We start from the raw sequence: 19,695 nt of genomic DNA on the forward strand, positions 1-19,695 counted from the left end.
CCTTCATAACATGGAACTGTCTTGGAAAAAAAAAGTCTTAATTGTCTGCCGCCTAAAACAAAAATATCTGCCCGTGATATGGTAGTGTTTTGTATATGAAAGGAATCTTTAGAGAGAAGACTCGGTCTGGTGGACATGGTCCATGGTAGTATCATAAATAATTGAACAAATAAGGATGGTGAAACAGTGACGACAAACTTGCATCACAACTTTCATTATATGGTATAGATTATTAATGGCTCGTTTCACATTGCTTCAAGCGGTTTTACCGAAGTGTTTTCTTGTATAATACTTCTACTTTTTTACGAAAATCTAGAAGGTTCTAATAATATTTTTTAATGATATATTGCATAAATGTAAAAACGTTTTTAATAATAATAAATTATTAAAAATGATATTTATTACAAAAAAATATATAAATATTTATATTATTAAAAAAACTAAATATATATATATATATTTATGAAAGAAAAGTGAAAGAGGAAAAGGAGAGTGAGAAGAAAGCGGAAGATGAGGAAATGGAGAATAGTAATTTTGAAGTGTTTTTTTCCTCTCAAGTGCTTTAAAAAAAATTCAAATGTTTTTTAGATTTTCAGAAGTATTTTTCAAAATATTGTCAAACACCTATTTTTTGTCTTAAAAATGTTTTTAACTGTTTTTAGGACTAGAAACACTTTTAAAAAGTACTACAAAATCGGCTCTTAAAATTGACCAAAAATCATGAATTGACTTAAAATCAACTTAAATATAAATTAGAGTTGAATATCATATTTAGATTTTATTTTTTTTTCATTTTGTTAAGTCTTAAGTTATTTGTCTTTATTAATGTTAAAATACCATCAAGTATTAAATTTATTTATTTTATATTTTAAAAATATTTATAAAATTAACTATTACATTTCTTTTTTATTTTAAATCAAAAACTCATAATTTGAAAAAATAATAATAATTAAACATAGTCTCAAATGTTTTAAAATACTTGGAATTATTACCATAATAAATTCATAATGATTAATTCTAGAATTAATTAGAAATTAATAATTGAATAATAATTAGGATTTTAAATTATGTTTGATTGTTAAAAAAAATTCTAAGTTAAAACTTGTTTTAATGTAGCTTATATTTGCATTTATAGATTTATAATTGAAATATCTGCTCTATTATTGGGATCAATTTATTAATTTTTTTAATTTGGGAAAGAGTATCAAATCCTAATTTTTAATAAATTCGCTTTTGAAATATAAATTTAATGTTTTTAATGTTATTTATTTTCATTTTACATAAATAGTGTGTTTGTTACAAAATTTTGATTTGGCTTTAAAATTAATAAGAAAATTTTAAATCTAAATTTTCTTAAAAAATAAGATACAATAACAAAAATAAAAGGTTATTTAATTAAAGAGCCATTAAATATGTATTCATTTAACATATTTAAGGGTGTCCAAAGGTTTAATGTATAATGCTAAATTCATCACTTAGGGAATGTTTGGTATGGTATTGGATGCTTTTAAGGATGTTCATTAATACACTCTTGAACACCCTTAAAAGAGTGTACCAAGTTATAGTCTCTCACCTTAAAAAGCAAAAAAAGTGGTAGCATGATTGGAGATTATTGTTTATTTGTCTATTGTTCAAAAATCACAACTTTTTTCAAAAATTTGTTAGGATTTTGGAGATATCCAAAGAAAATAAATTGAGGAATATGGTTGTATTGAACTTTAAGGATGCCTTGGACTTTCACTAAAAGTGTTTTTTTTTTTTTTTCCCAAAGAATCATACTATGAAAAGTGATTAGGTATATGGATATGTATATATTATTTCACTTTATTAAAAGGGTAAAAAATTTGTCACTAATTTATAAAATAACCTTCATGTTTTTTAAAACAAGAAAAGTAACTTTTTTTTTACAAAAATACCCCTCAAATTTTTATACTCATTTCACATCAGAACTTTTTTTTATTTACAAAATAATAAAGGTGTTTTAGTACATTTTAGATTAAAAATACCTATCATCGAATTTTTTATACCCATTTTACACAAGAACATTTTCTTTTGGGAATATTTTAAACTTTGCACAAATATTTGAATGAGTTAAAATATTATTAAATACATTTATCCAATCTCTCCTCATGTCCATCCATTTTTTTATAAATAATTTTAAATACAAAAAAATAAATAAATAAAAATACCATCCTTTTCAACTTTTCTCACTTATCCACCTAAAACCCATAATTTTAAATAAAAATATCCTTTTCAACCTTTTCTCACTTATCCACCTAAGACCCTACTCTATTTCTTCTTCCATTTTTTTCTTTCAATTTCCTTATTATTTTAAGTGAAGGGAAAGGAAAATAAAAATGATAAATGAAAAGTAAAAGAATATATATAATGAATTTGCTGTTTTTAAAAATAGTTTTTATAACAATTTTGAAAAAAATTCTTTAATTAAGAAACAAAAATCTAATTAAAAACCTAAAATATTTTTATAATTATTTCTTTTTAAACAAATAAATGAAAATAATATAAAATAATTTAAAAATATTTTTTGAAAAAAAAAATATATTTTCTATTTTTAAAAACAAAAAATAAATCTTTATGCTCTTTTTTTTTCTTTGATATGAAAGGTCGGGAATGAAGTTAATTCCTTTTTTTTTCCTCCCTTCAATGCATTTTCTTTTCTCTTTTTCTCTAAATTTTTTTTGGTTGTTTAATTATAAGGTAAAAAAACAAAGGAAAAAAAATGGAAATGAAAATAGAAGGCTTATGATGATGATTATGTAGAAGTTCAAAAAAGATATTTTGATGATTTCACGTAAAAAGTGATATAAAAGATTTAAATATATTAATATTTCTTATATTTTAAAATTAAAATTACAATATATAAAAATAATTTATCAATTTTAAATTTAATTATTATTTTTCATCCCCTCTTCCCTTCTTGACTGTATTTATTTTACAATTCCAAAATTAGGTTTTCATCACAAGTTTACTAATTTATATCAAATATATCTCCGACTCTGCACATTTTCATTAGTAATTTATGATTTAAGGTGATAAATCATAAAAACAGGGGAACTCTGACCATTTAAATAATTTCAATTTTTTCCGAACTTGTTTTTATAAAAAATGACTGTATAAATCTTAAACGCATTCAAGTCCAAAAAATAAAATTCAAACTCCTCAAAGAGACTTTTATCACCAATCATCAAAGGCCAAGCATTAACTCTCTTAAAATAGAATCAGCGACACACCAGAAATGGGATCGAGTTCTCCAGCAAAACAAAATTAACTGCATCTAAGATAACTGGTAAATATATCTCATTGGCAATGGCATATATTACGATTTGAGATTAGGTATTCCAAAATCCAATTTTTTCTTTCATCATTCATTTCAATTTGGAACTTCCGATTTTTTTAAAGCAGTAACCTGACAATCATATCAAACCCAGCGATCAAAAAGAGAGAACCAAACAGCAGCAAAAAAACATAACCAGAACATCAGAACAGAACCATTAAACTAAAACACCCATCGCCAAACTCTAAATCTAGTTCCTCCAGTTGCCATCCGAAGCACCACCACTCCTAGAGTAGCGAGATCCACCGTCTCCGTAACCACGGTCGCGACTACCACCGCCATAACCGCCGCCGCCGCCTCCGTAACCTCCGCCGCCACCACGGCTGTATCCACCTTCACGGCGACCACCTCCTCCGTAACCACCACCCCCTCGGTAGCCGCCTCCGCCACCACCACCGCCGCCTCCGCCGCCGCTTCCACGGGACTGAGCTTCGTTTACGGTTATGTTACGACCATCAAGATTCTGGCCGTTCATCCCCTCGATGGCGTCCCTCATCGACTGCTCGCTACTGAACGTAACGAATCCGAAGCCCCTGGACCTCCCAGTCTCACGATCATTGATGATCTGTAATCCAAACACACAGAACAAGCCAATAAGGTCAGATCTACCACAAATTCCTCATATACACATGAAAAACATAAATCTGAAACTCAAAATCGATCGATCTTCGTCTTTCATCACAAGATGAAGATGGAACGTACCGTTTCAGGGGATTAGTAAAAGAATCACAGATAGTTAACACAGAACACAGATCAACAAAGTACGGAATCAGAGTAACACAAACAGATCAGATCAGGGATCAACAAAGCCGAATCGAGTCAGATCCGATCTCTGCGACGGCCTAAAACAGACCTTCGATTCAAGAATCTCGCCAAATTGACTGAAAGCCCTCTCGAGGGACTGGTCGTCGGTGGCCCAAGCGAGCCCTCCGACGAAGCATCGGTACTCGATCTCTGCAGAAGCCATTAGATCTAAAACCCGAAAAAATAGAGGACTAAGGAGGAAATTTGGGGAAAGAGGGGGACCTAAGCCGAACCCGCCTCTGTAAGCACAATGACTCTTGTTTCCCAAACCCTAATTTTATAGCCAAAACTCGTCCGTCTTTAACTACGGTTAGTTAGTACGCGTGTGCAGTCAGCGTTACAGTAACTTGAGTTAAACTGGGTCGGGGCTCTGGAATGTTTGGTGATGAGTGAGAGCTTGTCCCGGCCAAAATTCCAATTTGCCATATTTTTATGGATTGAAGCGACCAATTCTTACTATTTCCTTACATTTTAAGAAAGTTTTCAAAATAATAATCCCGAAAAAGACTTACCACTTAAAAAAATTCATTGATGTTATAGACATGTAAGTAGCAAACAAGATAATGGAATCAAATAAAAATAATAAGCCATGTCAGCTGGTTTTCGAGTTCTCCATTATGCCGACCGTGGTTAGGTGAAGCAGAAGCGCACGCGGAATCAAGTTATAGGCGTAACCAAACATACGGTCTACGAGATGATTCGGCGCGGTGAACCACAGTTAGAAACAGAGGAGAAAGTGTGAGGAAGTTGGGTTAAGATGGGGCCCAGCGTCACGTGATGGATAGACCGACTTTAAAGGATTGAGATATTTACAGGTCCCAAAGAGAAAATATCTAACAGAGTTAAATTACAGTAAAGCCCTTCATTGAATCTTAAAAAGATGCAAGTCATCATCAAGTCTGGCTTTTGAGAAATTGAGAGAGAGAAAATCGAATGGCGATAAGCGTGGCCGCACTCGTCGCGTCTTTTAATTTTTTATGCGTCGACATCACTGCACGTCACGTGCGTCACGTGCTAAGCTACTCCGCTCTTGGATACTAGTAATAAAATATCCTCTTCAAATAATTCCAATAATAAAAAAAAATCATAATATATTGAAAAACAATAAATGGCAAGTGAAGTTAAAAAAATAAGACTAAAATGTATTGAAAAACATCGATTATTTGAGTTTGAAGCGTTACATACGAAAATAATGAATTTACATGCAAATAATTTTTTAAAATTAAAAATTAAAATTGGCAATCATATTTAAAAGACATTTAAAAATTTTCACTTCAAGACTATTAATTTAAAATTGATTTTATCTAAATTTAAAATAATTTTCAAAAAAACAAAAACAATTTCTTTTATAATTTTATGGGGGTTAAATGTTGATGTTTAATAAATTTAGGAAGCAAGATGTTAAGTTTTGAAACGTAAACGGGCAAAATGTAAAACACAGTAAAGGTTAAAGGGTAAATTATATTTAAAGATATTTTAGGAGGTTATAAAGATGTAAGGAAATATATTGGTATAGTATATAATTAAAATACTTATTTTCCATGTATTGCAATGTGAAAAATTAAAAAATAAAAGATTGTGATAGAATATGATTAATGATAATGAGGAAGAAAATATATGGTATCAATAATTTGTGTTTGGTTAAGTTTTAAAGTTGGGAAGAGTTGTGATATCATGGGAAATGGAAAGTAAGGTAACTATTGGATAAATAATATGATAGTTTTTATTTTTTTATATTATTTAAATTTTTTACGTGGATTTTTATGAAGATCAATTTTTTTAGTAATGGCTTAAATATATTTTCCATTTTTAAATTTTTATTTTTAAAACTAGAAAATAATATCACTTTTATATAAAAATAGAAAATAAGATCATTCGTGGATATCTTATTATGAAAAGTAATAAATTCAAATACTAACGTTGGTCGGTACAATACTTAAATTGGAGTTTTTAATTGAATTGATTGATTAAAATGATGAAATAGTCTTTTGTGAACCAATAGTTATGGTAGTCAAGCAAACACCCTTTTCTATCGATGACTATTGTGATTATTGGTTTACAAATACCTTTCTTATGTTTGTAAACAGTTATCAAACAAGGCTCATATTTCTCCCCTTCTCATAATAGTCGAGCAACATGGTCCTCATGCGATCATCTCAAGTATTATTTTTTACAAATAGTGATGATTATTTTACATAATCTTTTCAAATACTCGATTGACATGCTCTCTTATGTTCCTATATACTCATTCATAGCATAAATAGGCATACCATTTACAATATTCTAATCGTTGCAATCATCTTTTGTAAACTAGTGCAAACACCTTCCTCAATTGATGGCTATTGTGACTATTGGTTTATAAATGACTCTTATATTTGAAAATAGTAATCAAATAGGGTTTATCTTTCTTCCCTATCACAATAGTCAAGCAACAACACCTCCCCTTGTTGATTATCTCAAATATTATTTTTCATAAATGGTAATGATTATTTTACTTAATCTTTTAGAGACTCAATTGTCATATTCTCATATTCTCATATCATAATTCATAACATCAATAAACGTACCATCTACAAGATTCTAATTGTTGTAGTCATCTTCTATAAACTAGATAATCTAAGAGCAACAATTGCATCATCCTTCTGGAAAAAACAATTGTCATAGAATTTATTTACAAAATGTAATAATCAAATATATAGTCATTAAAATAATATTTAATTAGAGATCATTATTGGATTAGGTCGCCAAGGTTGACTTTATTCCCCCTCTCCTTGCTTTGTCATATTATGAACCTTCACTTTAGAGGTCAAACCTAAACTTTTTAGAGGAGAAAGCTAAACTTTTTTTCTTTTGAAACAATGCTAAATGACTAGATATCAAACTAGGGGTCTCCAAAAAGCCCGCGGCCCGCTTTAGGCCCGGCCCGGCCCGACGGGCTAAAGCCCGACCCGAGCCCGCTGGGCCCAAGCCCGGCCCGGCCCGTAGCCTTGGCCCGTCGGCCCGCCCTTAGGCCCGGCCCGTAGGCCCGCCTTTAATTTTTTTAAAAAAAATAATATACTATATTTTTATATATATATAATTAACTCATTTAATAAGCACAAAAGAAATGTAGCTCAGTTGGTTAGAGCCTTGAAATTTAAGCTTGAGGGGAGGGGTTCGAATCCCCCCCTCTTCCTTCCTTTATTTAAAAGCCATTTTGGCTTATTTAAAAAAGCCCGCGGCCCGGCCTGGCCCGCCCCCCAGCCCGCCAGCCCGCTAGCCCGCGGGCTCATAGGCCGGGCCGCGGGCCTAGCATTTTAGCTCGGCCCGGCCCGCCCGTTGGAGACCCTTATATCAAACTCATCTTTGAATAACATTTTTATTTTTTTTCAAAATATTCACAGCATAACCAATTTGATACTATATTGTGTTGTCATGTGAATTTGTAAAGTAAAACTAAAAAGTGGTAGGTAGAGGAATGTTAGATGAACAAAGGGTGGTTGGTTAAAATAGTAATGTATTTGACATTATTTAAGTCAAAATAAAAATTCTATATGAAGTAATAATTTTCTCACTTTTATCTTAAAGTTTTTTAGGTTGTAAGTTTCCTTAAAGAAAAAAAAAAGTTTATAAACATACACAAAAGCTGTAAATAAGTTTTAGGGCTTTTAAGTTCTCAAATACCAATCCAAATGAAACCTAATTAGGATTTGAATCACCACAAGTTAAAAAAGAAAAAGAAAAAAAAAAGACCCCTAATTTTCAACTACTATGAGATGACTTGGTACATAATATCTTAATAGCATGTATTATAAATTGATATAAAATTCTAACATTTTCCTTTTAAAATTACTCAGTATTGTCGTAACTATAAAATAAAATAAAATTCAGTGAGTATTTGAAAAAACTCAATACTTATTATTTAATAATTTAAATTAATTTTAAATTAAATTATTATTTTTTATTTTAAGTATTAAGATTATTTGGTAAAATTAACTCAAAATTTATTCTAAATCATTATATTAACACATTTACCGTCGTTAATTTTAACTAGTATTCATCCTTATTGATTTTAACTCATATTTAGTTTTTATTAATTTTAAGTAATAAATTTATTTATAAAATATTTATATTTAAAGTATTATAAATATATAAGATAACTATAAAATATTTATTATAAAAAATAAGTCGGAATCATAATTTTAAAATATATTCTCATTAGTATAAAAAAATGAAGTAAAAATGATTTAAGATTAAGAAAAGTTGTCTATTTTGGCTTAAAATTTAAAATTTAAAATTTAAAATAACTTTAATTGATAATATTAAGTTATTTTATCAAATATAATTAATATACTTAATAGCTTAAATTAAGTTATTAAGTCATATTACTTCGTTAAATTAATTTACGAAACACTCTTATAAACAAAAACTAAAAATTATATAACATCTTTATTTAAAATATATATATATCCATTAGTTTTTCCATACCTTTCCTTACTCTCTTCTTTTCCTTCCACCTCTTTTCAACGTAGATTTTTGTTCATTATTCTATATTGGTTGAAAAAAGTAAAATTAAAAATTTGTAGTTCAAAAACTTAATTTCCATTAAATTACCTTAATTGAGATTTAAATTCTAGGTAATGACACAACTATTTATACATAGGAATATAATTAAAATGTTGAATTCTTATTAAGTCATGACTATTTATTAATGGTTTCAATTTCATTTATTGCTAAATATTAAATAATCAAATAATACATATTTTACTTTTCTTTAACATAATTAAAGTTTTTATTCGAGATTATATTTGGTTCTCAAAAAGTATTAAGAAAAAATAAACTAAGAAAAATGGTTTTCTTGTGTTTGATTTCCCTATTTTTTTTATTTTTCTTCGTCTTTTATTTTCTTTTATTTTTTCTTTTTATTTTATTTCTCTCACATTTTCTCTCAAAAATTTTTAGAAACCAAACATAGCTTTAACCACAAGAACTTTTTCTTTTAAAAATAAGCTCTTAATAATTTATATATGTATTTTTACTTATAGTCATGAACTTAGATAGTATAGTGACAATAATATAGTTTTATATAATACCTTAAATTTCAGTACGGACCAACACTTAAATACAAAGGCCCATTATATTATTGCTTCTTGGGCTTCACTAATGGGCTCCACTGTGAACAGTACTTCGGCTACAAACCTGCAACTGCTTTTCAGGTTGGACCAAGAACTCGGGTTACTCATGGGCCAGGGCCCCAATTGCCTTGGGCTTGTAAAGGTGTCAGAGATGCTGGGCTTCTCTTCCATGTCCTGGGCATGAAAATTCTCTCATTTTTTCAATAGGAATGATGAATCTTCAATAGGAAACCAATATTTTATTTATATATATATATTTTTTATTGTGTCTCAAAAAACTAATATTTTGATATTTACATTATAATTTTAATTTTTTTAGTTTTAATACTACTTTTAATTATTCATTTCATCCTTCTTATAGATAAATCCTATAAGGGAAATAGATCAGAAAATGCAATGATTTCACAAGACATGTGTTTTCGCCTCTCTAAACTTTGTTTTTCATATCATATTGTGATTTACTTTCATTTCAATTACTAATTTTAGGTGTCAAATACACTCTAAAAAAACTATGACCCGTTTAGTAATTGTTTTCAAAAATAGTTTTTGAAAACTATTCTCTTATAATTTCTAAAATAAAAGTCTGTTGGACAACTTGAAATGTTTTTAATCTTTTTTTAATATTTTTAAATATCTTTTAAAAGTAATTTTATATCTATTGCTTTATTTTTAATTATTATTTATATAATTATTTTTTTAAACATTTCTAAGAAAATAATTAAAAAAACCAAGAAAATATTTTTTTTTTAAAACATCATATTTTTTGTTTTTAATAATAAAAAACATAAAACAATTTTTAAATTGTCAAACATGTTTTCCCTTTTTTTATTCTATAAAATAGAAAACTATTCTTCAAAACAATTGCCAAACATACCCTATTTGACGATATCCAAAATTTTATAAATGCTAGACTTATTATTTTTAGAAAATCTATCATATTCCAACAATGAAGGTAAACTCGCTTTATAGGTATTAATGGGCCTGTTGAGACCCACCGAATCAAGTCCACTGGTCTTCTCTTTATGAATTCCCACGCTAAAGAAAGGTGGTTGTGGTGGGCTTGGTGGGCCCAGATCCCAAACTTTTATCTCATTTTCTTTTCCTTTGTAAGGCACTCCAGCCAACCATTAAGGACAGTTGGCTATTGCGCCAGCAGAGGACCAAATGTCCGTTAGGGTAGGGCCCAATGCCTCCAATTTAGGAACAAACTGTATGGACTTTAGAAGACAGTGAAGCCCAAATCCTGGCCACCTAGTTTCTATTGCAAGCCCATAAGCCCAATCGACGGGCACTTCATTTCATTCCTTCTAAATATAGAAGGAATCCCTCCGGAGCATGTGAACTCGAGAAAAAATGAAAAATAAAAGTAGAGTCTGTTTACAAGTGTGATATGTATAGCAAACTTAAATCTTATAAGCTTAAACTTTTAGGAAAATTAATAATTTAACATCATATTAGAATTTCAAGAGGTCTTTCCTCATTTGTTATATCTCCCCTTATTTGTAATTCTATTATATCTTTCCACGTGTTACTTAATTTAAATTAATTAACGGATAAGTTCCGAATAATTTCTGAGGTATAAGAAAAACTATGCTTTTTATTGTCATACTGAAAAGTCGACACTCAATCCATCGATTTCTTTATACCTTTAAAATAAGTTTTTTTTTTCCTAATTTTTGGTACCTTGTCACATTTATTCACATTTAAGTTTTATTTTTTTATATTTTTATTTAAGTCATATCAATAACTCGAATTCAAAGTTGAATTTGACACCCAATAATGAATACCATAGAACCTAGATTAAGAAAATGACACCCAATACACATATAAGTTGCAAATTTAATACTTAATGTGAGATATTTCCTTATAAATTAAGGTACCATAGGCACAAAAAAAAGTCCAAAAAGTTGTAATAATTGTAACTTTAGGATCTCATATGCTAAATCTTTACAAAGAAGGATGTATATGTAATAATGTACATACACATTCAACCTTATGTGACAATAATAAAAGTACAAAATAAATCCTATTTCTTATGGCATAAGTTTAATATACTAGTAGAAAACTCGCAAAGTTAATACTTAACACGAGACATTTCCTTTTATACTAAGGTTCCATAGTGTCACACCCTAGTCTAAATGATTCTTCCTTATGAAGCATAATACCTAACTTAGCCTAGGTAGCTAAGTTTAAGGAAAATGCTAACTTAATAATATCAAGTATCTTAACTTGCCTAAATATCGGACATAAGCTTAGAAAAAACCGAACCCTATGACAATAATCACATAAAAACATCTAAAATGTTGTCGTACTATCTATATATATAAAAGTTTGCTTGTTCAAAACTCAACGCAATAAACCTTACATAAGTTAATAATAAAATCTATGTTTGTAGTTGGAATGTTTGAAAATTCAAAGTTTTGATGGGCTTTGAAAACCTAATGATTTGACCATTTTCTAACACTTTTGTTGTTCTCTATCATTACAAGTATGCTCAAAATTTTCAATATCTGCAGAGAAAAATTAAAATTATGTGAAATTGACTTGGAGAATATATTTTCTATTAATTTTTTTTATAGTTGTTTTTAGGTTAGATATATAAAATAAAATCATACTTAGTCTCATATCATTCATTTGTTGTCAACTCATCCTCTATGCCATTGCTAATATTTCTTTATAGATAAAATAAAACAAAAATAAAAATAAAAATAAAAATAATGTCAATATTTTATTTTGCTAGGACCCTTTCACAAATTACTGCGCCAACCCACTTTTTTAGTGTCTGTTTTCTGGTGAGAAGATGTTTTCTTTTTTTTATTTCTTTAATTTTCATTTGACTTTGGAAGCTTTCTTGTTAAAGACTTCGAGAGGAAGAAAGTTTCATCGGAATAATAATAATAATAATAATAATAATAATAATAATAATAATAATAATAATGTGACATGAAAAATTATTTGTTAAGGCTCATTTGGAATCGTTTTTAAAAATAGTTTTCAGTTGTCTAAAAAACAAAATTAGGAAAACAATTATGATAACTAAAAATTGTTTTTAATGACTTTTTGAAAAATAATTATATAAAAATATGGAATAATTAAAAATAAAATATTAAATATAATTTCTTTTAAATATTAAAAAATATGTTAAAAATATTTTAAGTTTTCAAATAAACTTTTATTCTGTAAAACATAAAAAACAGCTTTCAAAAACTATTTTTTAAAATAATTACGAAACAAACTCTTAACTTTCTCTTATGGGTATTACTAAAACTTTTTTTTTTTTTTGTTAAATTATCTATATTTTAATTAAATCAAAAGATATTTTATTATATATTTAATTTTTTTTCATAAAATTAATAATTTCTTATCACAATTTTGCTTTTTATGTTATGTTTAGTTTTATTATTAAAAAATATAAAAAAGATTAAATATGATTAATATTAGTTTAAAATGTATAAAATTATTTAATTTCTATATAAAATAGTTAAAATAAATTTAAAATAATATATAAAAATAATTTATTAATTTAAATTTTATTTTTCATTTTTCTTCCTACTTTTATTCCTTTCTATTTTTCATCCAAACGATTGCAAACTTCAAAAAAGGAAACACACACACACCGCACATGCTATATCTCTCCATGAAAATGATGACATCACACACCCTGTTCCTTCCTTCATCAAACCTAACGCTTTGAATTTTGTGCAGCTCCACTTTGGTAGAGGCCATGAAAGTGACAACGCGATGAAGAAAACGGCCCCTCTATTTAATCCTTCTCTTGGGATTTGCAATACATGTAAAAACACAAAAATTTAAAAAGAAAAAAAAATTACAAAGAGGCATGACTTGCATGTGCTATGTGCTATGTGCTATGTGCTATGTGCTTTGTTACATAAATAATAATAATAATAATAATAATAATAATAAAATATTAAGTTATCTTAATGGCATCGATGAATAAAAGATTTAAATTTGAATATAATATAATTAATATGATTTAAATATTCAAACATACAAATGAATGAGATTAAATCGTAAATGTACCAATAAATGGGAATAAGATACCAACAACATAATCTAAAAATATATATATAATATCATTGGTAAATAATGTCATTTTTATAGATAAAAAAAATATCGTATAATATTGTAGTAACATTTATAAAATAAAATATTATAAATGATCAAATTTAGACTGTTAAATCAAAATATGAACAAATAAAATAAAGATATAAATATACAAATAAATGAGAATAATGTATAAATAATGTGATTTGAAAATATATAAATGATAACATAAGTGTTTTCAATAGATTAATAAAAAATAAAAAAGTCAAAAAAGGAAAAGAAATAGGGTAACATTTGATGTTGTAGCTAGATAAATCCATAATGATAATAATAACGTAGAAGAGTATTTGATGAGTAGTACTTCTCATTTTGGGCTCGACCATCTGCAATAATTGGAGTTGGTTTGTTTTTTATGCTTCAAGTATATATAAAGAATAAGGCTCATTTGTTGACTAAAGAGTGGAGCAGTTGGGGGTGACACATGACATAGATTCAATCAAAACTTTCACCTCCCTGGTACGAATAAGATGGGGCCCAAATGGGGAGTCACAGCCATTAATCTGTAGCAACAACATGGCTTAAGTGGAGAACATGATGACAGTTTTTTGTGGGGATGGTGGTGGTGGTGGTGGTGGTAGGAGTGTGTCTTAGTTATGGTATGGAGTTATCATAAATCTCTCTTTAATGGGTTTTGGTGGGGGGTGGATGATGGGGGTTTTCAAGCTTCATCATGCAAACCAACCTTTCTTTACTTTGGATTAAGCATTCATAACATGCTCTGCCCCCCTGCCTTTTCCTCTAATGGGTTTTGCCCTTTACACTTGATTATGACTTGTTTGTATACTACCCACTACTATGATGGTATCTACCCAATGTAACCATTAAGTAATGAGTTTTGTATCCTTTGTTAAGTTATTCTTCAATCATTTCAGATTTCAGCACAAGTGATATTTCTGCCTAATGATTACAATAGAATGATATGCATATTAAGCTTAAGTATCGGGATATCAAATTTATAAAAAAAATTAATTTGATTTGTCTTTTCATATTTATCCCTAATTTGTATATTTGTAAGTAAAAAAAATGTTATCTTCATTTGTTTGTCTATCTATCCACATATAAAATAAATAAATTAGGAATTTAAGATGTTTTTTAAAATTTGGATCCTATATCAAATAATGAAAATAATACTTATTAAATAAAATATGTTATAAAATTTTAAAAATTTAATTGTTTTTAATATAATTTTAAAATTTTATAATTAGACTAAACAAAATTGACTAAACACGAGAAATTATCACACATGTCATGTCTCATTATATTTGAATTTTTTTCTTGGATTAAGATGGGAACAACTCGCCTTAAACCAAGGGGCAAGGAAAACCAAAAGTAACGCATATAATATTTTTTTAAAAAAAAATCAACTACAAAATAAAAAATATTCAAGAGAAGAAAAATAAGTAATAATGAGCTTGAATTATTACTTAAAGCAATGCATATAATATAATTTTAAAAATTTTATAATTAGAATGAACAAGAACAGATAAACACGAAAAATTATCACACATGTCATGTCTCATTCTATTTGAATTTCTTATTGAATTAAGGTGGAACAACTCGCCCTAAACCAAGGGGCAAGGAAAATCAAAAGTAACGTATATAATATTTTTTTTATAAAAAAAATCAAGATTAAAAGGAAAATCAACTACAAAAAAGAAATATTAAAGGGAAGAAAAATAAGTAGTAATGAGCTTGAATTATTATTTAAAGCAAGAGATAAGCTCTTAATATTTGAATTAACTATTTGACAGGTCATAATATATAAATATTTATTAATTTATTTTAAAAACCATACAAATTATAACGTTGTATAGAATAAATAATTTGAAAAAGTAGGTGTACACGTGACAGCCACGTACCATGGTTTTTGTGGAAGTTTGTGTATTGATTGAATTGTTTTGATTAGCTTTTTAAATGAAGCTTATGAAAGTAACGTTCAAATTTTGAGAAAGTAATCAACCACTCATAGCTGTTTTGGAGGCTATGTGCTAACGTGGCAACTTTTAGGTCACTCGATTTGGCAAAAGGAGATTCCAATGTAGATTCTGAGCTCATTTTTGGTAAACGTTGACCTTGGGTAGGGACCTAAGATTTTTTTTATTTTTTTATTTTTTTTGTGCATGTACTTTTCAAACCCCAAATTCGGGGCATAAATGAGGACTATAATAGAAAGGGAGTGGTTTGTTTCTACCTTTGGCCTCTCTTTCAATTATTTTTACCTATGAAAGAAAAAAAATCTTAAATCATAAGGAACCTATTGTTTCTCCCTTTCTTTCCCATTAACTTTTGGTAATATTTTTGAAAATAAATAAATAAATTAAATTTATATTGTTTTATTTTCCACTAATATTCCAAATATTTTTTTAAATTAATAAAAATATTATTATAAAATATCTTATTTTCTAAATAAAATAAGACTTTTAAATTACTTTCTAAAATCACAAGAAATCTGAATTGATTGTTTCATTGATCAATTTTCTATATTCAAGCCATGAATGAAACTATAAATAGGAAAGCCATTTTTTTCCACAACAATACTTTAACTTATTTTAGCTTTCTCAATAAAAATAAATAAATAAATAAAAGAAATTTATATTGTCTTCTCTCTCTCTAAGGGGAGAGATGGTAAGAAAAAAAATTTATTCTCTTATAATTTTTTTTTTCTTGTTACAAGATATTCTCTGAGAGAGAAAAAGAAAAGAAATTTTTTTTTTTTTTAAATTGTAGAAATATTCGTAAAGATCTCCTCCCATTTTCTTTTCTATTGGGTATTGGGTCCGGATTGAGTCAACCCACTTAAGTACCTAAAGCCAACTCTAATAATAACAAATTATAAATATAAGTATATATATGATCAAACGTATTTTTAGGTTTCAAAAATATTTTTTATTTTTAAGAATATTTTTCATTTTTATTTTTGTGGAAGAGGAGTTGGAGGAGTTGAGAAGAGGAATGGCCCATGGTGCATTGAGCATGACAAATGATGACATGGCAGGTTAGACATGTAAGTGGTACACATAAGCACAAATTGGTGGTTGACCGAGTCAGTCAACATACAAAATATCTAACGCGGACTGAGTCAGTCCACATCAGGGGCCACATCATCAGATAACGCGCTTCAACGCAGGCCACATCACCCCAATTTCAGCTCATGGCTCGCAAGTCTTCCCCTTCTTTTTTGTCCACTGAAACGTTGCTTTTCCTTTTTTCTTTTGTTTGAAATATAAAAATCACTGATTTTTTAATTTTTAATTTAAAAAAAAATCTTAATAGGCTTTTTTTTTATTTATAAATTTGAGAACATATATAAATTATTGGGTTGAATTTTGGTTTCCTTATCCCTTGATTAGTAAAACTAAATCAAACCATCATTATAAAAATACCTTGATTTATAATTATTCAATATTTGATAATCTTTTTATAGGTTCGATTTTTTATTTTGTTAATATAATATTAATCAAACAAAATCAAACCAAACGTTTTAAAAAATGTATCTTTTATCATCTATAATTATTTAATGTTTTATAATTTTTTTATATTTATTTACATATTTTATTAATTCTATTAAAATAATTCATTCTAATTACTTATAAGACTATAATCAAACCACTTTTTAAATACATTCATCATATCCCGGGTTAAAAAGTTTAAATATATCTTAAACTTTAAATCCAAGTTAATTTTAATTATTTTTAAAAAGAAATTATATTTAAGTTTAAAACAATTTCGGTTTAAATTCAACCATAAATCCATCTTAATTATTTTTCGATGAATCAATCAAATCATACTTTTTACACCTTAATATAATTTTATACTATTTATTTAAACTAATTGTAGGTTGGAATGATAATTGTTGTTTTCCAATGTTTTGGAGAGAAAATAATAACAAAATGCTAAGAAAAACAAAAAATAGAGAATCTAAATTTGGTCATGGAATTATGGAATTGGGGCATATTATATGTGATGATAAAAAAAAAAAAAAACGATGTTATGAAATAGTAAGTCCCTATCATTGTCTCCACAGAATCAAATAGAAATATTGAAGGGAGAGTTGTTGGGAGAGGGAGAGGGAGAGAAACATTTGGTGTGTCTTTTATATTAATAGGTTAGGTGTTTGTCATCATTGCTGTGGGTGTGACATGAAGATCCAGTGATTCAGACAGTATCAACAGTTTTGACCCATCAATACCTCTTTTGACTCCCACTCTCACTCCCACTATACAACTTCTTCACTTGATTGCACTCTCAGTCTGCACTATTATTATTATTATTATTTCACAATTATTTTTTTTCTTATTTCTCACCCTTCCCTTTAAAAAATAAAAATATAATAATAATAATATTAATAATTAGTTTCTACATGATTACTAATTTACTTGCTATGTGCCAACGCAGTTTAAAATTTTTTTTCTTTTATAAATCAGAGTATGTTTGTATTAACATTTTAATTTTAACTTTAATTAAAAATAAAAATTAAAGTCAAAATCATAATTTTTACAGAAAGTAAAAGGGATTAATATAAAGGATAATATTTGTACCATAAATGATAATTATTACTAAATATAAAAAAAATTATATAATTAAAAAAATTATAAAAAATAAATATTTTCTTGACTTTTATACTAAATTATTTCTTAAATTATAATTTTTTTTTCAACAAATTAGTTAAACAAGTATATTTTTTATTAAATTTAAGAAAGAAATTTTAAATTATTTGGAAAAATCTAACCCTTTTTTTTCTCCCTTTTTTCTTTTAAAAATTTAAAGAATTTACTTTTAGCAAATTAAGGGAAAACACCTTTTAGGAATATTTAATAAAAAATTTCTCATCAAATTTTCTTCCTCTTTTATATTTCTCATCAAATTTGGTAAGTGTTTTTAATAATAATAAAAAACTTATTTTTTCTATTAATCTTTTAAAAACCTAAAATTTCAATTTACAGCCTCATTGCAAAAATAAAATAAAAAGCCAATCTATATTTTTATAATGTTTTCTTTTAAATATGAATTTCAACTCAAATTCTTTTCTCTTTTCTCACAATCATTTTTCACTAAATTTACCTATTCTCCCAATAAATTTTTTTCCTAAATTCCATGTAGGCTGACAACGTGTCAATTTAAAATAAAATTTAATAAATATAACCCTATAAAATACTGAAAAGTGGATCACAAAATAGGCATGGTTTCAATGAAGAATTGGTAAGAATGAGAGCAAAGCAGCCAAGGAAAGAATCAACATTAAATGTACTTCTAATAAAGTTGGTTGAACTTATTTTATTAAAATTAAAAAATATATATAAATTGTAGACCAAAATGCTTGGTTTTGATTGATATTTTTAATTAATAAGGTTGGTTGAAATTATTTTATTAAAATTAAAAAATATATATATATATATAAATTGTAGACCAAAATGCTTGGTTTGATTGATATTTTTAATTAATAAGATTGGTTGAAATTATTTTATTAAAATTAAAATATATATATAAATTGTAGACCAAAATGCTTGGTTTTAATTAATATAAAATAATATATATTTTTTACATGCTTTATTTTTTAAATGGATTCTTTAAAATTATAATTTGAGTGTCAAAGTACACAACTTGAGTCTGGTCTTCAGTGGATGACCTACCTCCCTGCCCTCAGTTGGGCCTCCCCTTGGTGTAAACCTCACTTTGAGGTTATGCTGCAGTTCCTTTTCCATTTTTTTTCTTTTTTTCTTTTTAGGATATTTTTATGGGGGGATGTTGCTACATTTGAAAGCAGTTAATTGGTTAGTTAAATTTTTAAAATTGATTAGAATTATTTTTTTTTTCAAAAATATTTATCAAATATGGTCTTCATCTCTATTATCGGTATTCTTCGTACAGATTTAGATGATGAGGGCATCTCGATACATGTTATTTATAAGAAAAGGGTATAATTTTTTTCTTGCAAAATCTTGAATTGTTCGGGAAAATCAACTTCTAGAAGTTCAAGGTCAAAGGTTTACTTAGCACATAATGACACAGGTGAATGTTTGATTAGTTCACGAGGTAGACCATGGGACACATTCTTATCATCATGGATTACCATCTAATGATGGCGGCCACTCCATTTAATGTGGTGATCATTTTTTTTTCTTATGTTAAATAACTTTTTAAAAATAAAAATCATAGGATAAAAAAAACATATTGATATGATTGGTATCAATTATTCACTATAGATTTGATAAGATGATATAGATTAAGACCGTTAACCAACGTCCAGAAGATTGGACAATAGTGTCTATGGGACATATGTCACATGGAGCAAAATTT

The 19,695-nt window shown here is 27.3% G+C and overlaps 1 protein-coding gene across 1 annotated transcript; it reads right to left on the minus strand.

The window, feature by feature from the left end:
- Positions 1–3,357: 3,357 nt before the first annotated feature.
- LOC100853676 (glycine-rich RNA-binding protein GRP2A) lies at positions 3,358–4,558 on the minus strand. Its single transcript, XM_003631610.4, has 2 exons — positions 4,209–4,558; positions 3,358–3,920 (listed from the first exon to the last, which is right to left on the minus strand). The coding sequence occupies exons 1-2, from the start codon at positions 4,320–4,322 to the stop codon at positions 3,546–3,548; spliced, it is 489 nt and encodes a 162-aa protein (XP_003631658.1). The 5' UTR covers positions 4,323–4,558; the 3' UTR covers positions 3,358–3,545.
- Between the last annotated feature and the right edge of the window lie 15,137 nt (positions 4,559–19,695).

The sequence above is a fragment of the Vitis vinifera genome, chromosome 3 (assembly GCF_030704535.1).
Source record: "Vitis vinifera cultivar Pinot Noir 40024 chromosome 3, ASM3070453v1".
Taxonomy (NCBI): domain Eukaryota; kingdom Viridiplantae; phylum Streptophyta; class Magnoliopsida; order Vitales; family Vitaceae; genus Vitis; species Vitis vinifera.